This window comes from Hyla sarda, chromosome 6 (assembly GCF_029499605.1).
Source record: "Hyla sarda isolate aHylSar1 chromosome 6, aHylSar1.hap1, whole genome shotgun sequence".
NCBI lineage: Eukaryota > Metazoa > Chordata > Amphibia > Anura > Hylidae > Hyla > Hyla sarda.
In genome coordinates, this window is record NC_079194.1 from 92,854,234 (window position 1) to 92,877,421 (window position 23,188).

Here is a 23,188-nt window from a genome sequence, read left to right on the forward strand (position 1 = left end):
ACCAGTGCATGGACAAACACAGCTCCTCCTTGCAAAATCAGCTGTTGGCCTTGGCGTCTTAATTCTAAAAAGATAGGTGATCCACAAGATAGTTGAGATAGCAGAATGGGGGTCCCCAGTCCCCTGTGCCTCCTCAACGATGTGCATTTGGATGTTATTGATAAGGATGACCCTTATGTTTCTGATGACTGATCAATATATTAATACTAACATGCCATTGCTGATGCTGGAAAAAGATATTTGTTAAACTACCCTTTACCCATAAATCAGCTTGCAATCTGCTCGTGACTAAGAAAAAGACCTTGAAATGATGCCAGAAGGTCCAAGATGAAACTTCAGAAGACAAAATATTTGAAGAGGATACAGATTGTATAGAAGGACAAGGATCTGGGATTTTCCAGTATGAGAGCGAGAGGGCCGCATAAATGAACTTTGGCCAAGAAAGAAATGGATGCTAAATATGCTAATATATACAGATATAATGCTCAAATAACCAATCAAATAACTAAGCTCAAATAACTAATCAAAATGTAACGAGAAGATTTTGACGTCATAACTAAACCTCCCTTTTTATCAAATGTAAAAACAATGTACTTCCGTGTAATTAAACAGAACTCCTTGGGCAGCTCTTTAGGTAGTATATGATACCAGTATAAGGAGATATGATACCAACATTCTGTCTGGTGTGTATTCCTTGTGCCGGCACTCAGCACCTTAGAGGTTAAATGCAGTTGTACAGTGAGGACTACTATAGTCAGTGACAAAGGAATCCCAGGATAAAAAGGCCCGAGTCCCCTTTGTCCAAAGACTTCATAGCAGCTTCATGATCTAACCACGATAGCCCTTGCTTGTATATATTATTATTTTGAAAAACATTACTAACATCAAATGCCATAATCACTGTCATAAGCACGGTGGTGGCCTTATATCAGATGGGACCCTAACATTAATGGGGTTATCCAACATAAGGTGAATTTAGTATGTACGTGCCAGACAGTAATGGACATGCTTAGAATGGATCTGTGCTTGTCTTGGGGCTAAGTGTTGTGAGTCCACTATAACACTGCTGTTTTCTTTTTGTGAAAAGCTATTTCCTGTTGGAGATCCCTTGTTTGTAAGTGTGAGGTCACTTTTATCCCTCCCAAACATCAGTCTCCCCACCCATTGCAGCACAGTTAAGCACTCTTCCATACATGCTTTGATTGAAACCACAGTTCCCTGCAGCCCCATAGAGAATGATCTCCCTCCCATCTGTTGGAGATCCCTTGTTTGTAAGTGTGAGGTCACTTTTATCCCTCCCAAACATCAGTCTCCCCACCCATTGCAGCACAGTTAAGCACTCTTCCATACATGCTTTGATTGAAATCACAATTCCCTGCAGCCCCATAAAGAATGATCTCCCTCCCACCCAGCGGTCGCTCCACCCATTGATGCTCAGACACACTCCCTTTCATCATCTGACTAGTGATGTAATGTCTTGGGCTACACTGCAACCTCGGAAAAAACAGTACTCATTTTGTATGCTGCTAAAAATAAACATTAGGGCAAATGTCACATAAGAATTAGAAGGACAGCCATTAAACACAGGTACAGGCACTATATTATGAACAATACTAAGTTTACAGCCCCTGTAGCATAGTCAAATAAAAAAATAATCCCAGAATACCGCTATTAACTGACTCACTTATATAGAGATGAGCAGGTTTCTGTATAAAAGGGTAAGGCCATTTGGTTGGTAGTCAAAGAGAACACAGGACAATACAGTAGAAAGCATTTATTGTATATGGTTATACATAACACATGAGGTTACAAATACAAATGTGTCATATCATAGATTATTCTGTGAAATGTGGGGTACACCCTCATACATTTTAAACAACTTCATTATTGTGATGTCTTTGGTAATATGTAGTCACTCTCTAGTAAAATTCTTGAAGGCCCCCCAAAATTGGCTACTTTGAAACTATAAAAAAAATACATATTAAACTGGCCTGAACTTCATTTCAGTCATTTTATAGGAATAATGCTGCCCTTTTCCAAATTCCCAATTGACTCCATCGGCATAGCTGGCATGTGTTCCTCTCAGATACTGCCCATTGAGATTGGAATTATGACATGCTCCATACCACCAAGCACCTTTAAAGCTTACTGCACAATTATCTGGATAAGCATCATTGTCTTTGTCTTTGGTTGTGAAGGGGCGCCCATTGTGATAAACGAGACCGTCACCTGCGTGCAAAAAAAAAAATTATTAAAGTTTTTCTCGAAGGATAGGGCAATACATAGCAGCTGCAAAACACACTGGCATGGGGTTTTACTGTGAGTGCAGACATAAGCTGCGTCAGTGTGCAATTTAACTGCAGATTGTATTCCCCCCCCCCCCCCCCTGCTGGCACAGGGTCCTTCCTTACCGCATACACTATTACTCCCCTCTCTGCTCCACAGACAGCTGCATCCTCCTTTCCCTGCCCTGGGAGTACATCTATACTCTATGGACTGCTTCCTGACTAAGGGGACCCCATGCCAGGGCACCTCAGAGGCTGCAGTGTCCTCTACGCCTGCACCTGCTCAGTCCCTGCTGTCTGCCACCCAGAACCCGCCAGCAGCCATGGAAGTTGTGGGGAGACAGCTATTATTCTCCCCTGATGATGCTCTGAAACAGATCTCAACAGTTCCATAACACCTAGCACAGGTGGCAGCTACAGAAATCTCTCTAACTACCCCCAATGGACCTCCAGTCCCTTGCAGCAGCTTTGGTCAAATTGATAACTCCTACCATACAGCAGACGATGGAGAACACAATGAGTTCCATGCTGACTCCGGAATGACCTGCTCGCTCAGTCTGGTAGACTGGGTGAGGCTGAAGAGAGAATCATTGCATTATGAATCACTGACTCACAGCGGTCTGGCTGCCCGTTTGAGAAAGACCGAAACAGATCTGTGCTATGTCAGCGAAAAACTTGAGGACTTGGAAAACCGCTCCCGTCGCAATAACCTGCGCATGGTGGGAGTTAGTGAATCTCTTCCTCAGATCTTCAGGCTTTTTGTGAAAGTGACTTGCAAAAAGCTCTGGGACTTCCACACAAATGTCGAGTTGAAAGAGATCATCGACTGGGTCTGTTGGCGTCAGAGCGCTCACAATCACGCGCTGGAGCAGACGCCCGACTCCGACAAGTAATCTTTAAGCTACTTGATTACAACAGCAAGCTGGAGATCTTGAAGGCCTTTCACAGGCACACTTCACCACTGACCTTACGCAATAAGAAGATACTGATCTTCGAGGATTTTTCCACTGAAGTGGCCAAGCGCAGATGGGCTTACAGTAAGGTCTATGTGATGCCCCAGTACAGGTACACGGTCCTGTACTACCTGTCGGCCCTGTCAGGTTGAGTCCCTCAGTGACCTGGGGGCTGCCCTGCAGGGTCTCCCCTTGTTCTCCTGTTGGTTTAACCCCTTATCAACGAAGGATATATATTTACGTCCTCCGCCGGCTCCCGCGATGTGCCGCGGGGTCACGCGGTGACCTCGCGTCATATTGGGTCGTTCCCGGTGGCGATCAACGGCCGGGACCCGCGGCTAATACAGGACATCACCGATCGGGGTGATGCCCTGTATTAACCCTTCAGATGCGACGATCAAAGCTGACCGCCGCGTCTGAAGCGAAAGGGAAAATATCCCAGCTGCTCAGTCGGGCTGTTCGGGACCACCGCGATGTCCCAAAAAACGCTTACAGGACACCGGGAGGTACCTTACCTGCCTCCTCGGTGTCCGATCGGCGAATGACTGCTCCGTGCCTGAGATCCAAGCAGGAGCAGTCAAGCACCGATAACAGTGATCGCAGGCGTGTTAATACACGCCAGTGATCTGTGTAAAAGATCAGTGTGTGCAGTGTTATAGGTCCCTATGGGAGCTATAACATTGCAAAAAAAAAAAAAAGTTAAAATAAAAGTGTTAATAAAGATCATTTAACCCCTTCTCTAATAAAAGTTTGAATCACCCCCCTTTTCCTATTCAAAAATAAAACAGTGTAAATAAAAATAAAAATAAACATATGTGGTATTGCCGCATGTGTAAATGTTCGAACTATAAAAATATATCGTTAATTAAACCGCACGGTCAATGGCGTACACGTAAAAAAAATTCCAAAGTCCAAAAAAGCTTATTTTTGGTCATGTTTTATACCATTAAAAAAATGAATAAAAAGTGATCAAAAAGTCCTATCAAAACAAAAATGGTACCGATAAAAACTTCAGAGCTCTCATACCGCCCTGTAAGTGGAAAAATAAAAAAGTTATAGGGGTCAGAAGAGGCCATTTTTAAACATATAAATTTTCCTGCATGTAGTTATGATTTTTTCCAGAAGTACGACAAAATTAAAACTGTATAAGTAGGGTATCATTTTAACCGTATGGACCTACAGAATAATAAGGTGTCATTTTTACCGAAATATGCACTGTGTAGAAACGGAAGCCCCCAAAAGTTACAAAATGGCATTTTTTGTTCGATTTTGTCGCACAATGATTATTTTTTCCATTTTGCCGTGGATTTTTGGGTAAAATGAAAAATATCGCTGCAAATTAGAATTGGTGATGCAAAAAATGAGCCATAATATGGATTTTTAGGTGGAAAATTGAAAGGATATGATTTTTAAAAGGTAAGGAGGAAAAAGCGAAAATGCAAAAACTGAAAAACTCTGTGTCCTTAAGTGGTTAATAAATGTGTGTATGTTCCTTTAATGGATAGACAATGTCTAGATAGTGTCAAGGACCTGTGGGAGGTCTAAAGGACCTGTATGTAAGTTGGTCACATGTTATGTTAAATCACCTAATCTGTTGTCACATGTACTCCCAGAGAGCACCAGCTTTAACCTATGACCCACAGCTTGACCAATGGGCTTTAGTCCAGCCCTCCACTATATAAAGGGGCGGCCATTACAATTTCTCTCTAGACCCTACCATCTGATCTGAGAACAAGTCTTTGCTGAAGCAGCTACCAGAGATCTCAGGACAAATGTTCAGCATCTGGAGTACCCCAAAAAGCGACAAGTCTCTCCAGTAAGTCTACAAGTCTGTCTGCTGTCACTACACCTAGTCAAGTCCCGCACATAGTCAAGTCAAGTACTCTGGGTCCTGGCCACCTCTCTGGGAAATCTGGCCTTAGTTGTGAAGATAATTACACCTGTCTTCTATTCAGTAAAGCCTCCATTCGACCATAACTGGTTGTGGACTCTTTATTCACTACTAGCCCATGGGATAGCGGAGAATGCAGCGTGTGATGCTCCGGAACCCAAAAACCGCACTGGTGTCACAAACACACAGGGGTTAATACCATCCGACCCCCCGGGGTTAATAACATCAGATCCCACCACTCACACTGCAACACGTGTGGTCCTGCCATTCACCCAGCATCCACCACAGCTACATGGAACTTTATAAGGCCAAATGACGCTTCCAGCTCCAATACCCAGCGACCCTAAAGGTTTTCCCTACAGACGGGACTTTCACTTCTTACACAACTCAAGCAGCGGAGGATTTTCTGGCAACCTCAGTGAGACCTTCTCGATCCCCTCCACATTGCTCACGATCTCCTAGGGAATGACCTGATGCCACTTCCAGACCTCTCAGACGCAGAGATGATCGAACGCACTCACCAGGAGAGTCAAGGAAGCTCAGGAAATCTGTGGGGAGACGCAGCAGAAGTCGTAGCAACAGATCCTCCTCCCTGGACTGAGTATTGCATACTGCTGTTTTGTCTGTTTTTCTGTTTTTCTGATACCCCATCTCCTAATGGGGGCCTAGATCGTTATCTGCACCATGTTTTATAACTTGTATTTTGTTATAAGTAGCGGGAGCTGACGTAGCTTTTTCTTTCCTTATAGGGCTCCTGGGGCGGGTACAATTCCCCTCTGTTTATGACTTGCCCTAGCCTAATTTTGCTGCCCAAAGGGGGTGCGAGGGTGGGGCCCATGTGTCTACACATGTTCGAAAAAAGTGAAGTCCTCAACCCAATTTGCAGCTGCCTATATTCCGCACTGGGCGCTGCATTGTTCTGGGCTCCTATGTTTTGTTCCGTTATTTGTCTTTGTTTTTCCTGTTTGTTTTGTCTGTGCCTTCTCATTCTGCCATGCCTTTCACTGTAGGGTACCCCATGGCCATCCTCTTTCATGCCTGGAGAGAGACCATGCTCCATGTGTTTTCATCTGGTGCCTGCCAACCCTTTTTATCCCCTCTTCCACTGTTAGTTTTTAGTCTCCTGCTTCCTCCCTCTCCTTCATCCTATTGTCTCATGCAAGTTTCTTCTCCTCCCCCTCTTTATTATGGGGGTCTATATGAGTGATGTTTAGAGTGATCTCTTGGAATGTAAAAGGGTTGTGCTCCCCCCAGAAAAGGATGTCCATTCTGCGTTTTCTGAAATGTCTGCGACCTGATGTGGTTTTCCTTCAGGAGACGCATCTCACAGAGAGTGACTTTCAGAGGATCCAGAAATTGGGGGTTGGCAGGATTGTGAGCTCCCCTTCAGTTCATGGTAAATCTGGAGTCCTGATGTTAATTCACACATCCTTCGCCCACCGCATACTCTCCCATGACCATGACACTGAGAGCGCTTATCCCATCTTCAATTAGAACATTGTGGACAGACATATGATGTTTTTAATGTTTCTGCCCCAAATGGCGATAATCATTATTTTTTTGCTTCCTTAGCCAGATTGGCAGGACCCCCTTTTCTATCTCACAGGTTTGCAGAAAGCTTGGCGTCATCTCCACCCAGAGTGGCGTGAGTACACAAATTTCTCGCACACACATTGCTCATGGTCCCGTATTGACTATTTCCTGGTCAGTCCCCTGTTATGTACTCGTTTGGGCACAGTGGACTTCCAGGACATGGTTCTTTTGGATCATTCCCCGGTTGTCTTGGAACTCTTGACATCGTGCCCCAGAGGATCTGACTACCTATGGAGATTTCCGTCCTACTTGATGAAGGACGAGGCATTTTTAGACCTTCTGTGGGGGGGAGGGTTGGAATTCAAGACCGACGATGCAGCACACGTAGATGACTCCACACTATATTGGGAAACAGCAAAAGCAGTTCTTAGGGGTAAGATCATGGCGTACCACAGTTCCATCAAACGATAAACACAGGAAGGACATGCCACGGCTAGCGCGACCCTCACAGCAGCCTACTCCCGCTTTGTTGACTCCCCCCACTCCGACCCATAAACTCCTTTGGCAGGAAGCAAAGGCATCCTATGAACTTTGGCTGGATAGAAGGGAACGCATATATAGATCCCATTTTGAACTAGAGTTATTTAAACATGGCAATAAGTCTGGCCGTCTTTTGGCCAGACTGGCTAAAGAAGCCTTTGCATCGGCTCATGTATTAACACTGAAAGACTCTCAGGATCGAATCCGGAATTATCCTCGCTCGGTCAATAGTGTGTTGAGCTCCTATTATGCTGAGCTATATTCCATGCCTTCCACTCCTTCCACAGAGGGGGCTCAGTTTCTGGAAGGCCTCTCCCTCCTGTCCAGCACCAGGAGCTGAATGCAGTGGTGACGGGGGAGGAAGTTCAGTCGGCTATTAAGTCCCAAACGAATAGAAAAGCAGCGGGGCCAGATGGGTATTCGAGCGAGTTTTATAAGACCCTAGTAGACCAAGTTACTCCCACCTTGACCGCCTATGTTAATAATGTCCTCAGCACGGGCCATTTGTCGTCCTCGGCTAAATGAGCTTATATTAAAGTCATTCCCAAACTGGGTAAAGACCCTTTAGATCCTAACTCTTACAGACCCATTTCGCCGATCAACCAGGACGTGAAATTGCTCTCGAAGATCTGGCAGACAGCCTAGCCAAGTCCATACCCTCTCTCTCTCGGAGAACATCATGTGGGCTTTATAAAAACGCGCTCAGCGGTCACAAACATCCCCAAAGTCCTGGCGGCCATGGATAGTGTCTGACACCGGTCTCAACCGATGCTCTACCCTTGATGCTGAAAAAGCCTTTGATAATGTTCTGTGAGACTGGTTGAGGCTTGTGCTGAACAAGTTCGGGGTCACAGGTCACTTTAGCTCCGTTATATTGGGTCTCTATCATGGTCTTACGGCTAGAGTCTATACCCCGGGTATTCTTTCCCTTCCCCTCACTCTACTGAAAGGTACGCACCAAGGCTGTCCCTTCTCACCTGGCGATTGAACCATTGGCGCGTTCCTTGCTCACATCGGATTTATATAGGGGTATTATGGAAGGTTCACAGGAACTTAAGTTATCCATGTTTGCAGACGACATACTTTATGTTAGTGAGAATTGCTGTCCCTAAAATTATTGAGTTTTTCTCAGTGGTGGGGAAATTTATGGGATATAAGATCAACGCTTCAAAGAGTGTGTTGCTGCCCTTGGGTTCTGCCTCACTTAGGTGGCAGTCTACTGCGGGGGATATGGGGGTGAGGTTATCCACCTCCTCCATCACATACCTGGGCATTCACATAGGTCGCACACATGAGACACTTTACTCACTCAACTATGTCCCTCTCTTCCGGCGAATTTCTGCGGAATTGAAAAAAATGTGAGAACCTGCCGCTCTCCTTTCTGGGTTGTTGCCATCTCGTCAAGATGATTAGTTTCCCTCGCCTGCTATATCCCCTTCAAACCCTTCCTCCCTTCCTGTTCGTCGTCTACATTCCACCTTTACACACTTCCTGTGGCAGAGCAAACGCCCACACATAGCTTTACAGAAGCTTATGCTATGTAGGGCAGAGGGGGGAGTCAACTTCCCAATTATCAGAGGTTACAATTTGGCATGTTTATTTTACCATGTAATGGCCTGGATCTTTGGTTCTACCTATTTCTCTAACCTGAGGATCGAGAAGGAACTGGCTGCGCCATGGTGTCTTCCTGCACTGCTACACACGTCCTTTGAAAAATTATCACCAGAGGTTCGATATTGCTCAGGGACACGATTATATCCTGGAAGGAGGTACGGAAGATTTTTGGCCTTCCCTTCCTTCTTTTAAAGCACATTTCCCTTAGCGATCACCCAGAATTCCCTCAGGGTTGTTCCTCCTCCTGGTTATGCCAGTGGGAGGCAAAGGGTGGGACCTCGATGGGAACACTTATGAATAGGGACACTTGTAGGTGGTTAGCACCTAGAGATATCATTGCCGTTTTAAATCTTCCCCAGTCACACCTACTTCATGCACACCAGGTACATGCTTTTTGTTCCTCTAGACTTCGGAACCTCACACATGAAGCTACCTCTTATTCCTCTCATTGAACTACACTATATTACAACTACCAGTCAACATTACCTGCAGTGCCTCCAGTGGATGGGCCAACATTCAGCGTATAATTGTTGCTTTCTCCTGATAGGGCAAATGAAGCATAGGTGGCAAAACTGTAGTTATGTTCAAAATCTGTCAGATCTATTCGAAGTGTATGGGTTCCTAAAATGTTAAACATATACAAAGTCAGTGCATACCTTCTCTGCTAGGTTATCTTTTGAGAGTTGTATGTATAGTGATCTGCAGTTCTTAAGGACACTTTAGGACAGTTGTCCACAGTATTGAGGCAGATCCAAGCAGATTTTCCACATTCCTTGTGGAATCAAAGCCCCATTAATAATAATGGAAGTTCCTGACGAGGATTATCTTCTTGACATGTCCATTCTTGAAGCAGAAAATAATGCTTATCAGGAACTCCACTGACAACAATATGGCTTTCATTTTAAGAGGATTCAAAGTGAATTTCCAAATTGAAACTCTGCTTGAATCTGACTCAAATTACTTGTGTGATATGGGTTTTGCATGGAGAAGTCAGCAAAGAAATTCTGTACTTCACTCAGAGTGAATGTACCCTTACGATGACCCAAAAGAGTGAACGAAGAGTTACCTGTAGATGTAAGGCGGTGAATATTTTCATTTCCCAGCCAGAACTCACTAAGCTGGTTACCAAACCCCTGCTTGTAGTCATTCCACTCTCTGAAAAAATTCACACTGCCATCATACCGTCTCTGGAAAACCTAAAGATTGAAAAAAAAAAGAATAAAAATATCATAGATAATAGAAGATAATTAACAGTTATTTTAAAAGTAACAGATAGGAAAAGTCATCAGCAATGCCCTAAGTGGTTCATAGAGCCTCTTGGAAAATAGTGCGCATTGTAGTTCACAACAACTCTTTAGACGATTGTCTGTCATTTCAGTGGGATTGGAGGGTGTTTTTTAAGATGATGAGTAGATAAAACTTTTAAAATACAAAAAAAAATTGTGCTGGAAACAAAGGAAAAATTGTAATTAGTAAAAGCTACAAACTAGGCTGTTAAATGGCTTTTAACCCCTTAAGGACCGGGGGGTTTTCAGTTTTTTCATTTTCGTTTTTTGCTCCTTGCCTTTAAAAAATCATAACTCTTTCAATTATGCACCTAAAATCCATATTATGGCTTATTTTTTTCGCCACCAATTCTACTTTGCAATGACATCAGTCATTGTGCCCAAAAATCTACAGGGAAACGGAAAAAAAATCATTGTGAGACAAAATTGGTAAAAAAAAAAACCATTTAGTAACTTTTCGGGGCTTTTGGTAAAAATGACACCTGATATTTATTCTGTAGGTCCATACGGTTAAAATGATACCGTACTTGTATAGGTTTGATTTTGTCATACTTCTGGAAAAAATCATAACTTCATGTAGGAAAATTAATTCATTTAAAATTGTCATTTCTGACCCCTATAACTTTATCTTTCCGTGTATGGGGCGGTATGAGGGCTAATTTTTTGCGCCGTGATCTGAAGTTTTTAACGGTACCATTTTTGCATTGATGGGACTTATTGATCGCTTTTTATTCATTTTTTCATTATATAAAAAGTGACCAAAAATGCACTATTTTGGACTTTGGAATTTTTTTGCGCGCACGCCATTGACCGTGTGGTTTAATTAACAATATATTTTTATAATTCGGACATTTTCGCACGCGGCAATACCGTATATGTTTATTTTTAGTTACACAGTTTTTTTTTTATGGGAAAAGGGGGGTGATTCAAACTTTTCATAGGGGAGGTGTTAAATGATGTTTATTCACTTTTTTTTTTTTGCAGTGTTACAGCTCCCATAGGGACCTATAACACTGCACACACTGATCTTTATCATTGATCATTGGTTTCTCATAGGAAACCAGTGATCGATGATTCTGTCGTTTGACTGCTCATGCCTGGATCTCAGGCACTGAGCAGTCATTCGGCGATCGGACAGCGAGGAGGCAGGTAGGGGCCCTCCCGCTGTCCTGTAAGCTGTTCGGGATGCCGCGATTTTGCCACGGCTATCCCGAACAGCCCACTGAGCTAACCGGCATGCTTTCAGTTTCACTTTAGACGCGGCGTTCAACTTTGAATGCCGCGTCTAAAGGGTTAATAGCACGCAGCACAGCGATTAATGCCGCGCGCTATTAGCCACGGGTCCCGACCGTGGCCCCGCATTATAGATCGGGAGTGGACACATGACGTTCCAGTACGTCATGTGTCCTTAAGGGGTTAACATTGATGGCCTGTTCCTATTATTTAAGAGCATATAAATACATATAGTATGGTGACCACATATAATAATTAGCAATGCCATTGACTTCAGAAACCAAGACTAATTTGGGCCCAATGAGGTAACTTAACTGGATACTTAGGTCATCAGTAGGCCCAAAAAAAACAATAATTAAGACATAATCCGCCCTTGGTAGTAAGGGTCTGCCAGTCCTCTTACAATTACATGTCTAGTGAATTCCTATATAAGAATAATCCCATATTTAGATGGCTGAATATATTACTTGTGTGTGCAGAGAATTATTTTCTGTACAGGTTCCTGGATAAATCATGACAACCACTGCCAGAGATCTGAACATGCAGCCAGTCTATTGGAGTCACCTGCAAGAAAATCCTGTGAATCTCTGGATTGACAGGGACCTTCCGGGATACAGTAGGTGCTTTTAGACAGTGGGTCCCTTTAAGAAATGACAAAAGCTGTTTTGTCACTTACAATCCATCCTCCTCCATCTGTATCCATGTCACACAAGACTGTAAGAGGATTCTCTCCATCTGGATATACTTTGTACCACCCACTGAGGTAAGTCCCTTGCTCCCGTAGTTCCTTGCAATTTCGAGGAGCTGTAAGAAATAGAAGTTGTTGTGGTCCTGCCAAATAAGCATCTTGATACAATGTACCAATGTATATAGTCTAAAAAAAAAAAACAGTTTAAAACAACAAAACAAAACTTGTTTACAATGTAATGTAACCTCCAAATTACAATTGTAAAACATCCAAAATGTTGTGTACTTAGATTTTTTTTTAGACAACTGCAAATGTATCAATATATTGGTATTATTTTGTACAATGTATTTATAGAGCAGATCTCTCCTGTTGACCTTGCAGTGGTAGTAACAATCTGCCCAGTATAACATAGGAGGAACTCAGCACAGTGATGGGAAGTTTTGCTGGAAAAGGCAGCATAGGATAGTGATAGTGGTGCTGAGCTCAGTTAAGTATAATTTAAATACATTTTGGCTAGACTACTGTTCAAAAAGGGGTGGTCTCTGCCTAGATTTATTCTGAGGTAGGGTAAATTCGAAGACCCAGACTGAAGGGCGCCATACACACAAGTTTACTGGCAACAGGAGGCTTCTCCCAGACATTTAAAGGGAACCAATCATCAGATTTTACCCTATATAATGCTTGGCAAAGCGTTATATAGGGTAAAAACTTTATTTTCACCATTCCCGGGGGACGCTCCTGCCCCCAGGGATGGTGAAGATATGAAGTTATAAACTAGTCACCGCCACCGCCGTAAGTAGTCACCTGGGCGGGGAGCTCTTCTCATCTACTCCCGTTCTTCATCCGGGAGCGACGCCCCCTCCGCTTGATTGATGGGCAGCGTCATCGCTCTGCTCCGTCTGCTCAGTGAGCAGAACAATGACGCGGCCCATCAATCAAGCAGAGGGGGTGTCGCTCCCGGCCGAAGAACGGGAGTAGGTGAGAAGAGCTCCCCGCCCAGGTGACTACTTACGGCGGTGGCGGTGACTAGTTTATAACTTCATATCTTCACCATCCCTGGTGGCAGGAGCATCACCCGGGAATGGTGAAAATAAAGATTTTACCCTATATAACGCTTTGCCAAGCGTTATATAGGGTAAAATCTGATGATTGGTTCCCTTTAAGCAATAGTATGTCTTTATTCTGTAGTCATGAAATGTAATACATTAACATTAATAAAAGAAGACACTGCCAAAGAATAAACATAACCTTATGGCATCCAAATGTAATATCTTTTAAAACTCACCATAAGCTGGACCTGAAAATATAGATTCCCCTTTCTCTCCTAAAATAAAACAGGTCAAAAAATAAATATAACAACAAATGATGGCAAATAGCCACAGAAGAGTTTTTCTACAACTGTAAAAGAAACAACAAAAAACTGATGACAATTTTTTTTTCTTTATAAAAACAAACAAACAAAAAAAACACTTTTCCAAAATAATAAATAAACTAAAAATAGGTAAAAAGTGGTGCAGTTACTATAACATAGATCTGATTTTTTAGAGTCTTATAAAGCTGCAACATGACTGGTTGCTATTTGCAAATGCTACGTTTTTCCTTCTCTAGCACGAATGTTTTAACTCTTGATGGTACAGCCAATTCACTGCCGGTTTTTCACACTGAATTTTCATGCAAAAAAGAGCATTTGCAGTTGCAGCACAGAAAAGTGGAGGAGAATGGAAAATATCTTATCCATATGCTGCAGTGAAGATGTAATGCAGGTTTAAAAAAAACTAAGCATTTAAACTTTTTATTTATTATGGATTTTCCAAATTTACATCCTTGGGGAAATAAAATCCACAAAACAGCTGCACCTGTGTATTTCCTGCTGCGGAAAATCTGCATCCTTTCCGCTAGCTGTCTGTACCCTGAATGACGTCAATGAATCCATGGGACTTTGGGGGGCATTTAAGCATTTAAGATGCATTTAAGATGTGAGTGATTTAGTTAATTTTTTTTTTTGGGGGGGGGGGGGGGTTTCTTCCTTGACTCAACCAAATGTATTAAATGGTCGCAGCCTCTCAGGGCATTTGATAAATTTTGTGGAGGATACACATTTTCTGAAATTTCACTCTTCACAGTCTGGGCTTCTGTAGATTTGCAACCTTTTAGTGTATTTTCACAACTCTTTATTTATTTTTTATTTTTTTTAAAGCTGCAGTTGACAAATTCATTACCACTGCACAAAACCAATCCATAACAGCTGGTCTGTACACTCTTTTAAAAAAAAAGGTGTAAACCAAAAAGTTACAAAAAATTGCCCAAGGTGCAGCGCTGCCTCAAAATGGAATCAAATCTACACACAAAAACTGCTCTAAAGACAATAATAAATGCCTCCATTTGTTCTTTAGAATTTAGTCTGTACTAGTCCTCTCACCTTTCAGTCCCGGTAATCCAGGAGAACCAGCAGATCCTGTAGTGATAAATAATTGTCGTGAGAACAGATGTATGTTCATGTTTACGTAATGTTATATGAATTGTTCAAGTGCATTAATGATGTCCTCACATGGAAAATAATATATATACACACACACAATATATATAATTTATTGCTCTTATTTCCAGAATTAATCCACAAGTGACAGTGATTATGTGTGTGTATGTGTATATATATATATATATATATATATATATATATATAGTTATTTAACTGGTTGACGTCTAAGGACGAGTTAGCTCGTCCTGGGACAGCAAGCAGTGTATGGCGTGGGCTCCCGACTCGAGCCTGCGTCATATACCAACCCCCAGCTGATTTCTGTAGCTGGGAGCTGCCATTAATAGCGACATGCGGCTATTGTCACGGCTATTAACCCTTTATATTGCCGCTGACAGCGGCATCTAAAGGGACCTTTAACTGCTCCCTGGTGGTGTAGTAGGGTGGATCGCCGAAGGGCTTACCTCACGTCCTTTAGCTGCTGCGGCTCTGACAATGATAAAGCCTGGCACGACCAGGCTTTATCAATCGAGCACAGAGCACACAGATCAATGTGGTTCTATGGAACCACATTGATCTGTATGAGGAATCTGCTGATTCCTCCTAAAAGTCCCCTAAGGGGATTAAAGGGGTTAAAAAAAAGAGTTGAATAAAGAGTAAAAAAAAAAACTTCCATATTAAAAGTTTGAATCACCCCCCCTTTTCCCAAATTCCATATAAAAAAATATGTAACCATAATAAAAATAAACATATATGGTATCGCTGTGTGTGTAATGTTAATTAAACCTCAGAGTTAAAGGAGTAGTCCAGTGGTGACTCAGTGGTGAGCAACTTATCCCCTATCCTAAGAATAGGGGATAAGTTGCAGATCGCGGGGGGTCCGACAGCTGGGGCCCCCTGCGTTCTCCTGTACGGAGCCCCGACAGCCCGCGGGAAGGGGGCGTGTCGACCTCCGCACGAGGCGGCGGCTGACACGCCTCCTCAATACAACTCTCTGACAGAGCCGAAGCGCTGCCTTCGGCAATCTCCGGCTCTGCCATAGAGATGTATTGAGGGGGCGTGTCGGCCGCCGCTTCGTGCGGGGGTTGACACCCGCTATCTGGGCCGAGAGCCGGGGCCCCCTACAGAGAGATCGCAGGGGGCCCCAGCGGTCGGACCCCCCGCGATCTCAAACTTATCCCCTATCCTCAGGATAGGGGATACGTTTTTCACCACTGGACTACCCCTTTAATGGTGTACATGTAAAAAAAATTCTAAAGTCCAAAATTGCGTATTTTTGGTCGATTTGTATACCCTAAAAAATGTATATAAAAGCAATCAAAAGGTCCCATCAAAACAAAAATGGTACCGATAAAAACTTCAGCGCAAAAAATGAGTCCTCATACATCCCTGTATATGGAAAAATAAAAAGTTATAGGGGTCAGAAAATGACAATTTTACACATACTAATTTTGGTGTATGTAATTATAATTTTTTTTAGGAAGTTGAATAAAATCAAACCTATATAAATTAGGTATCCTTGTAACTGTATGGACCTACAGAATAAAAATATGGTGTCATTTTTACCGACAAGTGTACTGCATAGAATTGGAAGCCCCCAAAATTTACAAAATGGCGTTTTTGTTTCCAATTTTGCCCCACAAATATTTTTTTTCTGGTTTCGCCGTAAATTTTGTTAGTAAAATGATTGCTGTCATTATAAAGTACAAGTGGTGGCACAAAAAAATATTTCACATATTTACATATCAGTTATTAGCACCATTTTTATTTTTATTTCTACTACAAAAAACAACAGTTATTTGAATGATAACCTGGCTGTCCTGCAGGTCCGGCCTTTCCAGGGTCTCCTTTAAGTCCTAAAACAAACACAACAATTATTTATCTATTATCTGTCTATGTTATAACCCCACACATATCCTTACTCTTATTTTACAAAATAAGTTATTTATAAGTGAAAGTTAAACTGCCCATAGAGAGGTAATGAAAATAAATATTCACCTTTCTCCCCTGATGAACCAACTTCTCCTTTTAGCCCAGGAGCTCCAGGCAGACCAGGACATCCTCGCAGGATTGTCAGCTTATCAGTTTCTCCAATTGCCACATATTTTATTTCTGTAAGCGTGAAGAAGAATGAGAATGATGTACAGTACGCTTCCCATAAATGTAGACAGTTTATTACAAATAAGTCTTTGTAGATGGTTTCCCACAGCTTCTAAAAAAAGAACAAACTTGAGATATTTTGTCTTTTACATAACGGAAAATAGTTGTAGGGAGGAGACACCATATTTTACTTACAGTACTCCTTACAGATTTAAGTGGTTTGCAGAAAGTTTTCTCATTGCCATAAAACAACTTCTTAGGGTAGGTAGCTAGAACACATGTACTGGGATGCCAAGAAATTACAGAAGTTTGATTTGGGCCAAAGTGTTTATATTCCCGATTACAGATATTATTGAAGATCACAGTCTAGAAAAAAGACAATTACACTTACACTAATGTACATGTTAAATGTTAGGCAGGACCTTAACTGTCCATGTAGCCCTAGACGAAGGTTCTAAACAAGCCAGTGCTTTTATTAGATATAAAGGAACACATACAATACTTTGAGGGTAGGGTCAAACGTAACGGATCAGTAGCGTATTTTATGCTGCTGATCCACCGGTGACCTAACCCATAGTGTGCCTCCAGCTGTTGACTTTTGCTTACCCACAAAAGTCGCACAAAAAAGTGCTAAGGCACATGTGCGACTTTTTGTGCACCCGGAGAAAGCAAAAAATACCCGGATAAATGTCCCCCATAGTGCTTAAAGTCTTTACCTCCAAGATGGGGTTTAGTCTTTGAGAAACCTAATGCTGGACGAGTGTCCCTCCGAAAACACTCTCTTCAGTGGCCTATATTTGGACTCAGTGCTGGGGGGCTATCATGTCATCAAAAGTTTTCTGTGTATGTCCCTTCGTATATAATGCCTCAGCCTCAGTTAGGTTGGGTTCACACCACGTTTTCTACTTACTGTTCCGTATACGGCTGGGGGGAGGGGGGGCGGGGGGGTAATCATGGCGCCCGCACTCAGCCGTATTCGGGAACCGTATTTAATGCATGTCTATGAGCCGACCGGAGTGAACCGCAGCCTCCGGTCGGCTGCGTTTTCGGCCGTGTGCGGTTTCCCGACCGCAGGCAAAAACGTGGTCATTCATATTCATGGGGCTGCACCAAAAGGTGTAACATTCCATGCTTTGCTGCAACAATTATCTTGTATTGGATTTGCACAAGAAGTTTCAGTGTCCAGAGATCAAAAGACACCATATCTCAGAGGAAACACCAGGATAGTTATACCCCACTGTCACAACATCTGAAGGACTACGTCTCCCAGCAGACCTTTATTGCTCTACAATTTGCCCATAACAACCATTCACAGCTCAGCTTAAATTTTATACCTTTCAGCTTTTTGCTCAATAACTTATGTGTTCCAAACCTTATCACTCAATAAAATCAGCACAAATACTGTGGTGCAGGAGGCATAATGCTACAGGATTGTTTCAGGGGTTGACTTGAAGGGGTTCTCCGGTGGAAAACAAATGTTTTTAAATCAATGGTGCCATAAAGTTATACCGATTTGTAAATTATTTAAAAATCTTAATCCTTCCAGTACTCAGCTGCTGTATGCTACAGAGGAAGTTATGTAGTTCTTTCCAGTCTGACCACAGTGCTCTCTGCTGACACCTCTGTCCATGTCAGGAATTGTCCAGAGTAGAAGCAAATCCCCATAGCAAACCTCTCCGGCTCTGGACAGTAGACTATGGAGCTTGTGGAGGGTAGGAAGGACTATGCATAGATGCATTGCCATTACAATTTCAGGTACACGCACTCATTTTTTTACCTTATTATGTTTGATATCACTCAGTGGATGTATGTGTACCCACAAATGTGCATATATACACCTCCCCCCACATTCATAGCGACAAATAGGGCTGCATTGGAACTGTATATACAAGATGATAGTGTATTTTAAAATAACACTTAGCAAAATAACTTTATTTTTCCTTTAGATACATTTAAGAATGACCAGATTGGTTATAAAAGAACATAGTTTTAGATCTGCTTTAATGATAACACATCAGAACCTATAAACAGACAGGACAGCAGCCACAGCTCATATGAATCCTATTATTTACACTAAATATGCTAAATCTTGTCAAAGATTATAGGTTTAGTCAGCAGTGGTCGTGATTTATGCTTCTATTTTGTTAATCCAGCTGCACGATATACAGCTCCTCCATATAGACTATAACATACAACTTCAGATGTACAAGAAACATTTCCATCTTAACCCCATAAAGACTAGCCAGTTTTATTTTACCCTTTTGTTCCTCCTTGTTTATTAACAGAGGAATCATACAAAGTGGTGTTATGAAGCGACTTATATCTTACTTACCGTATTTTTCGCCCTATAGGACGCACCGGTGTATAAGACGCACCCAATTTTATAGGTGCAAAATCTAAAAGAATAAAGATTTTGAACCCAATAGTGGTCTTCAACCTGCGGACCTCCAGATGTTGCAAAGCTACAACTCCCAGCATGCCCGGACAGCCGTTGGCTGTCCGGGCATGCTGGGAGTTGTAGTTTTGCAACATCTGGAGGTCCGCAGATTGAAGACCACTGCATAGGAGGTAATACTCACGTGTCCCCGCCGCTCCGCCCTGGATGTCGCTCCATCGCTGTCGCCGTGTCCCCGTCGCTCCAGAACGTCTCTGCTGCCGGCCGGGTATCCTCGCTTTCCGTCGGCATCATCACGTCGTTACACACGCCGACGCACGTACGCGACGACGTGATGACGAGGAAGGAGAGCGCCGGCCATACAGGGGATCCCTGAATGGAGAAGACACCGAGGAGGTAGGTAAGGTCCCTCCCGGTGTCCTGTAAGTACTAACCCGGCTATTCAGTCGGGCTGCTCGGGACCGCCGCGGTGAAATCGCGGTGGTCCCGAACAGCCCGACTGAACAGTCGGGTTAGTGTCACTTTCCCTTCAGACGCGGCGGTCAGCTTTGATTGCCGTGACTGAAGGGTTAATACAGGGCATCACCGCGATCGGTGATGTCCTGTATTAGCCGCGGTTCCCGGCCGTTGATGGCCGCAGGGACCGCCGCGATAAGGGTGTATTCACCGTATAAGACGCACCGACTTTTTCCCCCCAGTTTTGGGGAAGAAAAAGTGCGTCTTATACGGCGAAAAATACGGCACATGTGCCAAATTTATCAACTCCCAAGCAATGTTATGATAAATACTTGAAAAGAAGGAGAAAAAATCCAGCTCCCAAAGGAAAAATGAAAAGTCCAAAATTTATTTCACATGTAAAAAAATGAGTGCAAACCAAAAAGATAAAAGCATAGCAGAAACGCCGTTGGACTTTTCATTTTTCCTTTGGGAGCTGGATTTTTTCTTCTTCTTTTCAAATATTGCTCACTCCAAGTATGCGGTTGGATGTCTACTCCGTGCTTCCTTCAAATTATTGAAGTCTTCCTATACAAGTCCATATATGGCGGTGAGCTGGTTGACACACCTCCTCTACGGAGTGCCGGACGAAACATGGAGAGAGCGTGTAGGCCGGCACTCCATGCCCGGGTCAGCACACCCCCTTCCAGCAGACTGCCGGGGCCCCAGTCAGGAGGTCGTGGGGGGTCCCAGCGCTCGGACCCTCCGCGATCTATAACTTATCCTTTGTATAGTGGATACGTTATTTTTCACTACACAACTCCTTTAAATTACTTCAAAACACATATTTTAAATAGAGATGAGCGAACTTAACAGTAAATTCGATTTGTCACGAACTTCTCGGCTCGGCAGTTGATGACTTATCCTGCATAAATTAGTTCAGCTTTCAGGTGCTCCGGTGGGCTGAAAAAGGTGGATACAGTCCTAGGAGACTCTTTACTACGACTGTATCCACCTTTTCCAGCCCACCGGAGCACCTGAAGGCTGAACTAATTTACGCAGGAAAAGGCATCAACTGCCGAGCCGAGAAGTTCGTGACGAACCGAATTTACTGTAAGTTCGCTCATCTCTCATTTTAAAGACAACAATGATAAATGTTTTGACTCACTGTATCCATAATGGATTTCACCATATTAGTGACAAATCTGCAGCCACACGGCAACCACTTCCTTCAGTAGCAGCAGAACTGGCCCCGGTATATGACAATACTAGATATGTGTACTAATATGATCTGAGTGCTATGATACAGTGCTACTAGTAATTATATTCATGTGTTTTCAAGTATTTATGCAGTAGACCGCTGCTCCTGAACATTGTCTACAATACATATTTGAGGTCCGTATCTACTGATCAGAGATTACTCACCGGGACATGAGTGTTCAGCACTAACAGAGGATCCCAAGCAGAGAGCAGCAGCCAGTAAAGCCCACATTGTGCCAAGTACATCTGATCTTCAGTTGTGTGACGGAAATGGGTTTTTATTGGAGCCTAGTTAGGAAAACATCCGCATATTTCTTCCTAGTTGTATACACTTCCTCATGATCTTTAAGTAGGTACGAGAAAAATATCACTAAAAGGAAAAGGATTAAGACATTCCAGGTATTTGTTGATCTTATCCCTTGGCTCATATCATTCATCCATAACCAAAGAGAAGTTTATATTTAAATTGAGCAACATAGTGAATGTTGCACAATTCGAATATAAACTGCACTTTGTTGATCTTATTACTTGGCTCGTATCATTCATCCATAACCCAATACCTGGTATTTCTTAATCCTGTTCTTTTAAGTGATTTGTTCAAGAAAGTGTGGGAGCTTAGCTAGAGCCAGGCAGATAGCCTAAAACATCAGTCAGAGAAAGGGCCACAAAAGTATAGATTGACCTCTCAACCATACTGCCTATCCTTAAAGGGGTATTCCAGGAATTTTTTTTTTATTTGACTATGCTACAGGGGCTGTAAAGTTAGTGTGGTTCATAATATAGGGGGGTATTTATCAAAGGATTTATGTTGTTTTTTTTTTTCACGTAACTTTGGCGCAATACTTTGGCGCAGTGTCTTTTTGTGCCGAAGTTTGGCGCATCTTCTCCACTGTCATTTTTACAACTTTCTCAAAATCACACGGTCCTGTGTGTGATTTTAACTTTAGTCAGTAATTCATCATTGGCGCCAATCGATCTTTGGTGCAAAATGCCGTATTTTTGGCGCAATTCACCGCCAAGAAATTTTGCACATGGAAAACACACTTAGCAATGTCAGAAAATGTAAAGGCGTAAAAAAATACATACATTTTTTTTTTTTTTTGTGAAAGCAGCGACGCCTCCAGGGCTGCTCAATACTATCCTGCGACATAGTTGTCTCTGAGGAACCTTCACCCTCCATTGAGCCAGCATTGGACATGGCCACACAGGTTCAGGAAAGATAAGCACTAAAGCAGTGGTCTCCAACCTGCGGACCTCCAGATGTTGCAAAACTACAACTCCCAGCATGCCCGGACAGCCAACGGCTGTCCGGGCATGCTGGGAATTGTAGTTTTGCAACATCTGGAGGTCCGCAGGTTGGAGACCACTGCACTAAAGTAACAAAACGAAAAACAAAAAAACTACCCAAGTTGAAAATAAAATCCATTTCACATGGTGGCTATAAACCCCACAAAAGAAAATAACTCCTGTCGCTTGCTGATATACTGCAGGAGGGATTCCAAAATGGCTGCTCTACAGGGTAAAATACGCGTCCTCTGTGGTGGTAAGTTCAGTGTAAAAGGCGCTGTGAACAGCTGATTTCAACATTTCAGCCAAAATTACTAACAACTTGCACCAAATGATAAATTTGGTGCATGTCCACGAAAACCAAAGTGAAAAAAAAAAAGGGTAAAAAGAAACTGTCAACAGGCAAAATTGATAAATACCCCCCAGAGTGTCTGTACCTGTGTTTGACGGTTTTCTCACAATTCTTCTGTGATTATCGCCCCAATATTTATTTTTAACAGCATGCAAAATTACTCATGTCTCAGGATTTCCCAGGTTGCAGTGTGTCGAGACATGACATCACTAGTCAGGTGATCAGAGGGAGCCTGTCCTGCTTTAATTTTGCAACAGCTGTAGGCCCCCCTGTTTAGAAAACACTTTGTTTCAATGGGTGTGGTGGCTGAAGTGTGGGAGGAAGGAAAGTGACCTCAAACTTTCAAGCATGGAACTGTGGGATGTGTAGTTTAGAGAACAAAATCTAACAGGAAATGCCAAGTTCTGGCAGGTAAGTACTAAAATCTCCTTATGGTGGATAACCCCTTTAATGACGTAACCTATCTTGGCCTTCAGGACAAAGGCTCAGTTTTCAAATCCAACCTTTCTTGCTTTACGTCCTAATAACTTTGGAAAGCTTTAACTTTAAGTAATCCTAAATTTTTACGTCACTTTGTACTTTATCTTAGTGATAAATTGTGGTCAATACCTTTAACTATTATTTGTGAAAACTTCTAAAGTTTGCAAAAATGGGAAAAAATTACCATGTTTCTAAATTTGACATTTTCTGCTTTTAAGAAAGATAACACATTGCACTCCGGCCGCATGCGCTAGCTGTTAGCGCATTTTCTCACTCTCCCCTGCTGCTGGCGGGGCTGGGATTCGCATGACAGGATGCGCCCGCATGCAAATGCCAGCCCGTCACTTGTCACAGTCCTCTGCTGCCTCCTCCACTGCCTC

The 23,188-nt window shown here is 42.8% G+C and overlaps 1 protein-coding gene across 1 annotated transcript; it reads right to left on the minus strand.

Annotated features, from left to right (window-relative positions):
• Positions 1-1,775: 1,775 nt before the first annotated feature.
• On the minus strand, positions 1,776-20,921 carry LOC130277446 (ficolin-2-like). Its single transcript, XM_056528117.1, has 9 exons — positions 20,855-20,921; positions 16,498-16,611; positions 16,311-16,355; positions 14,443-14,478; positions 13,309-13,347; positions 12,012-12,139; positions 9,883-10,012; positions 9,303-9,437; positions 1,776-2,229 (listed from the first exon to the last, which is right to left on the minus strand). Exons 1-9 carry the CDS (start codon positions 20,919-20,921, stop codon positions 1,982-1,984), a joined length of 942 nt encoding a protein of 313 aa, XP_056384092.1. The 3' UTR covers positions 1,776-1,981.
• Positions 20,922-23,188: the final 2,267 nt, after the last annotated feature.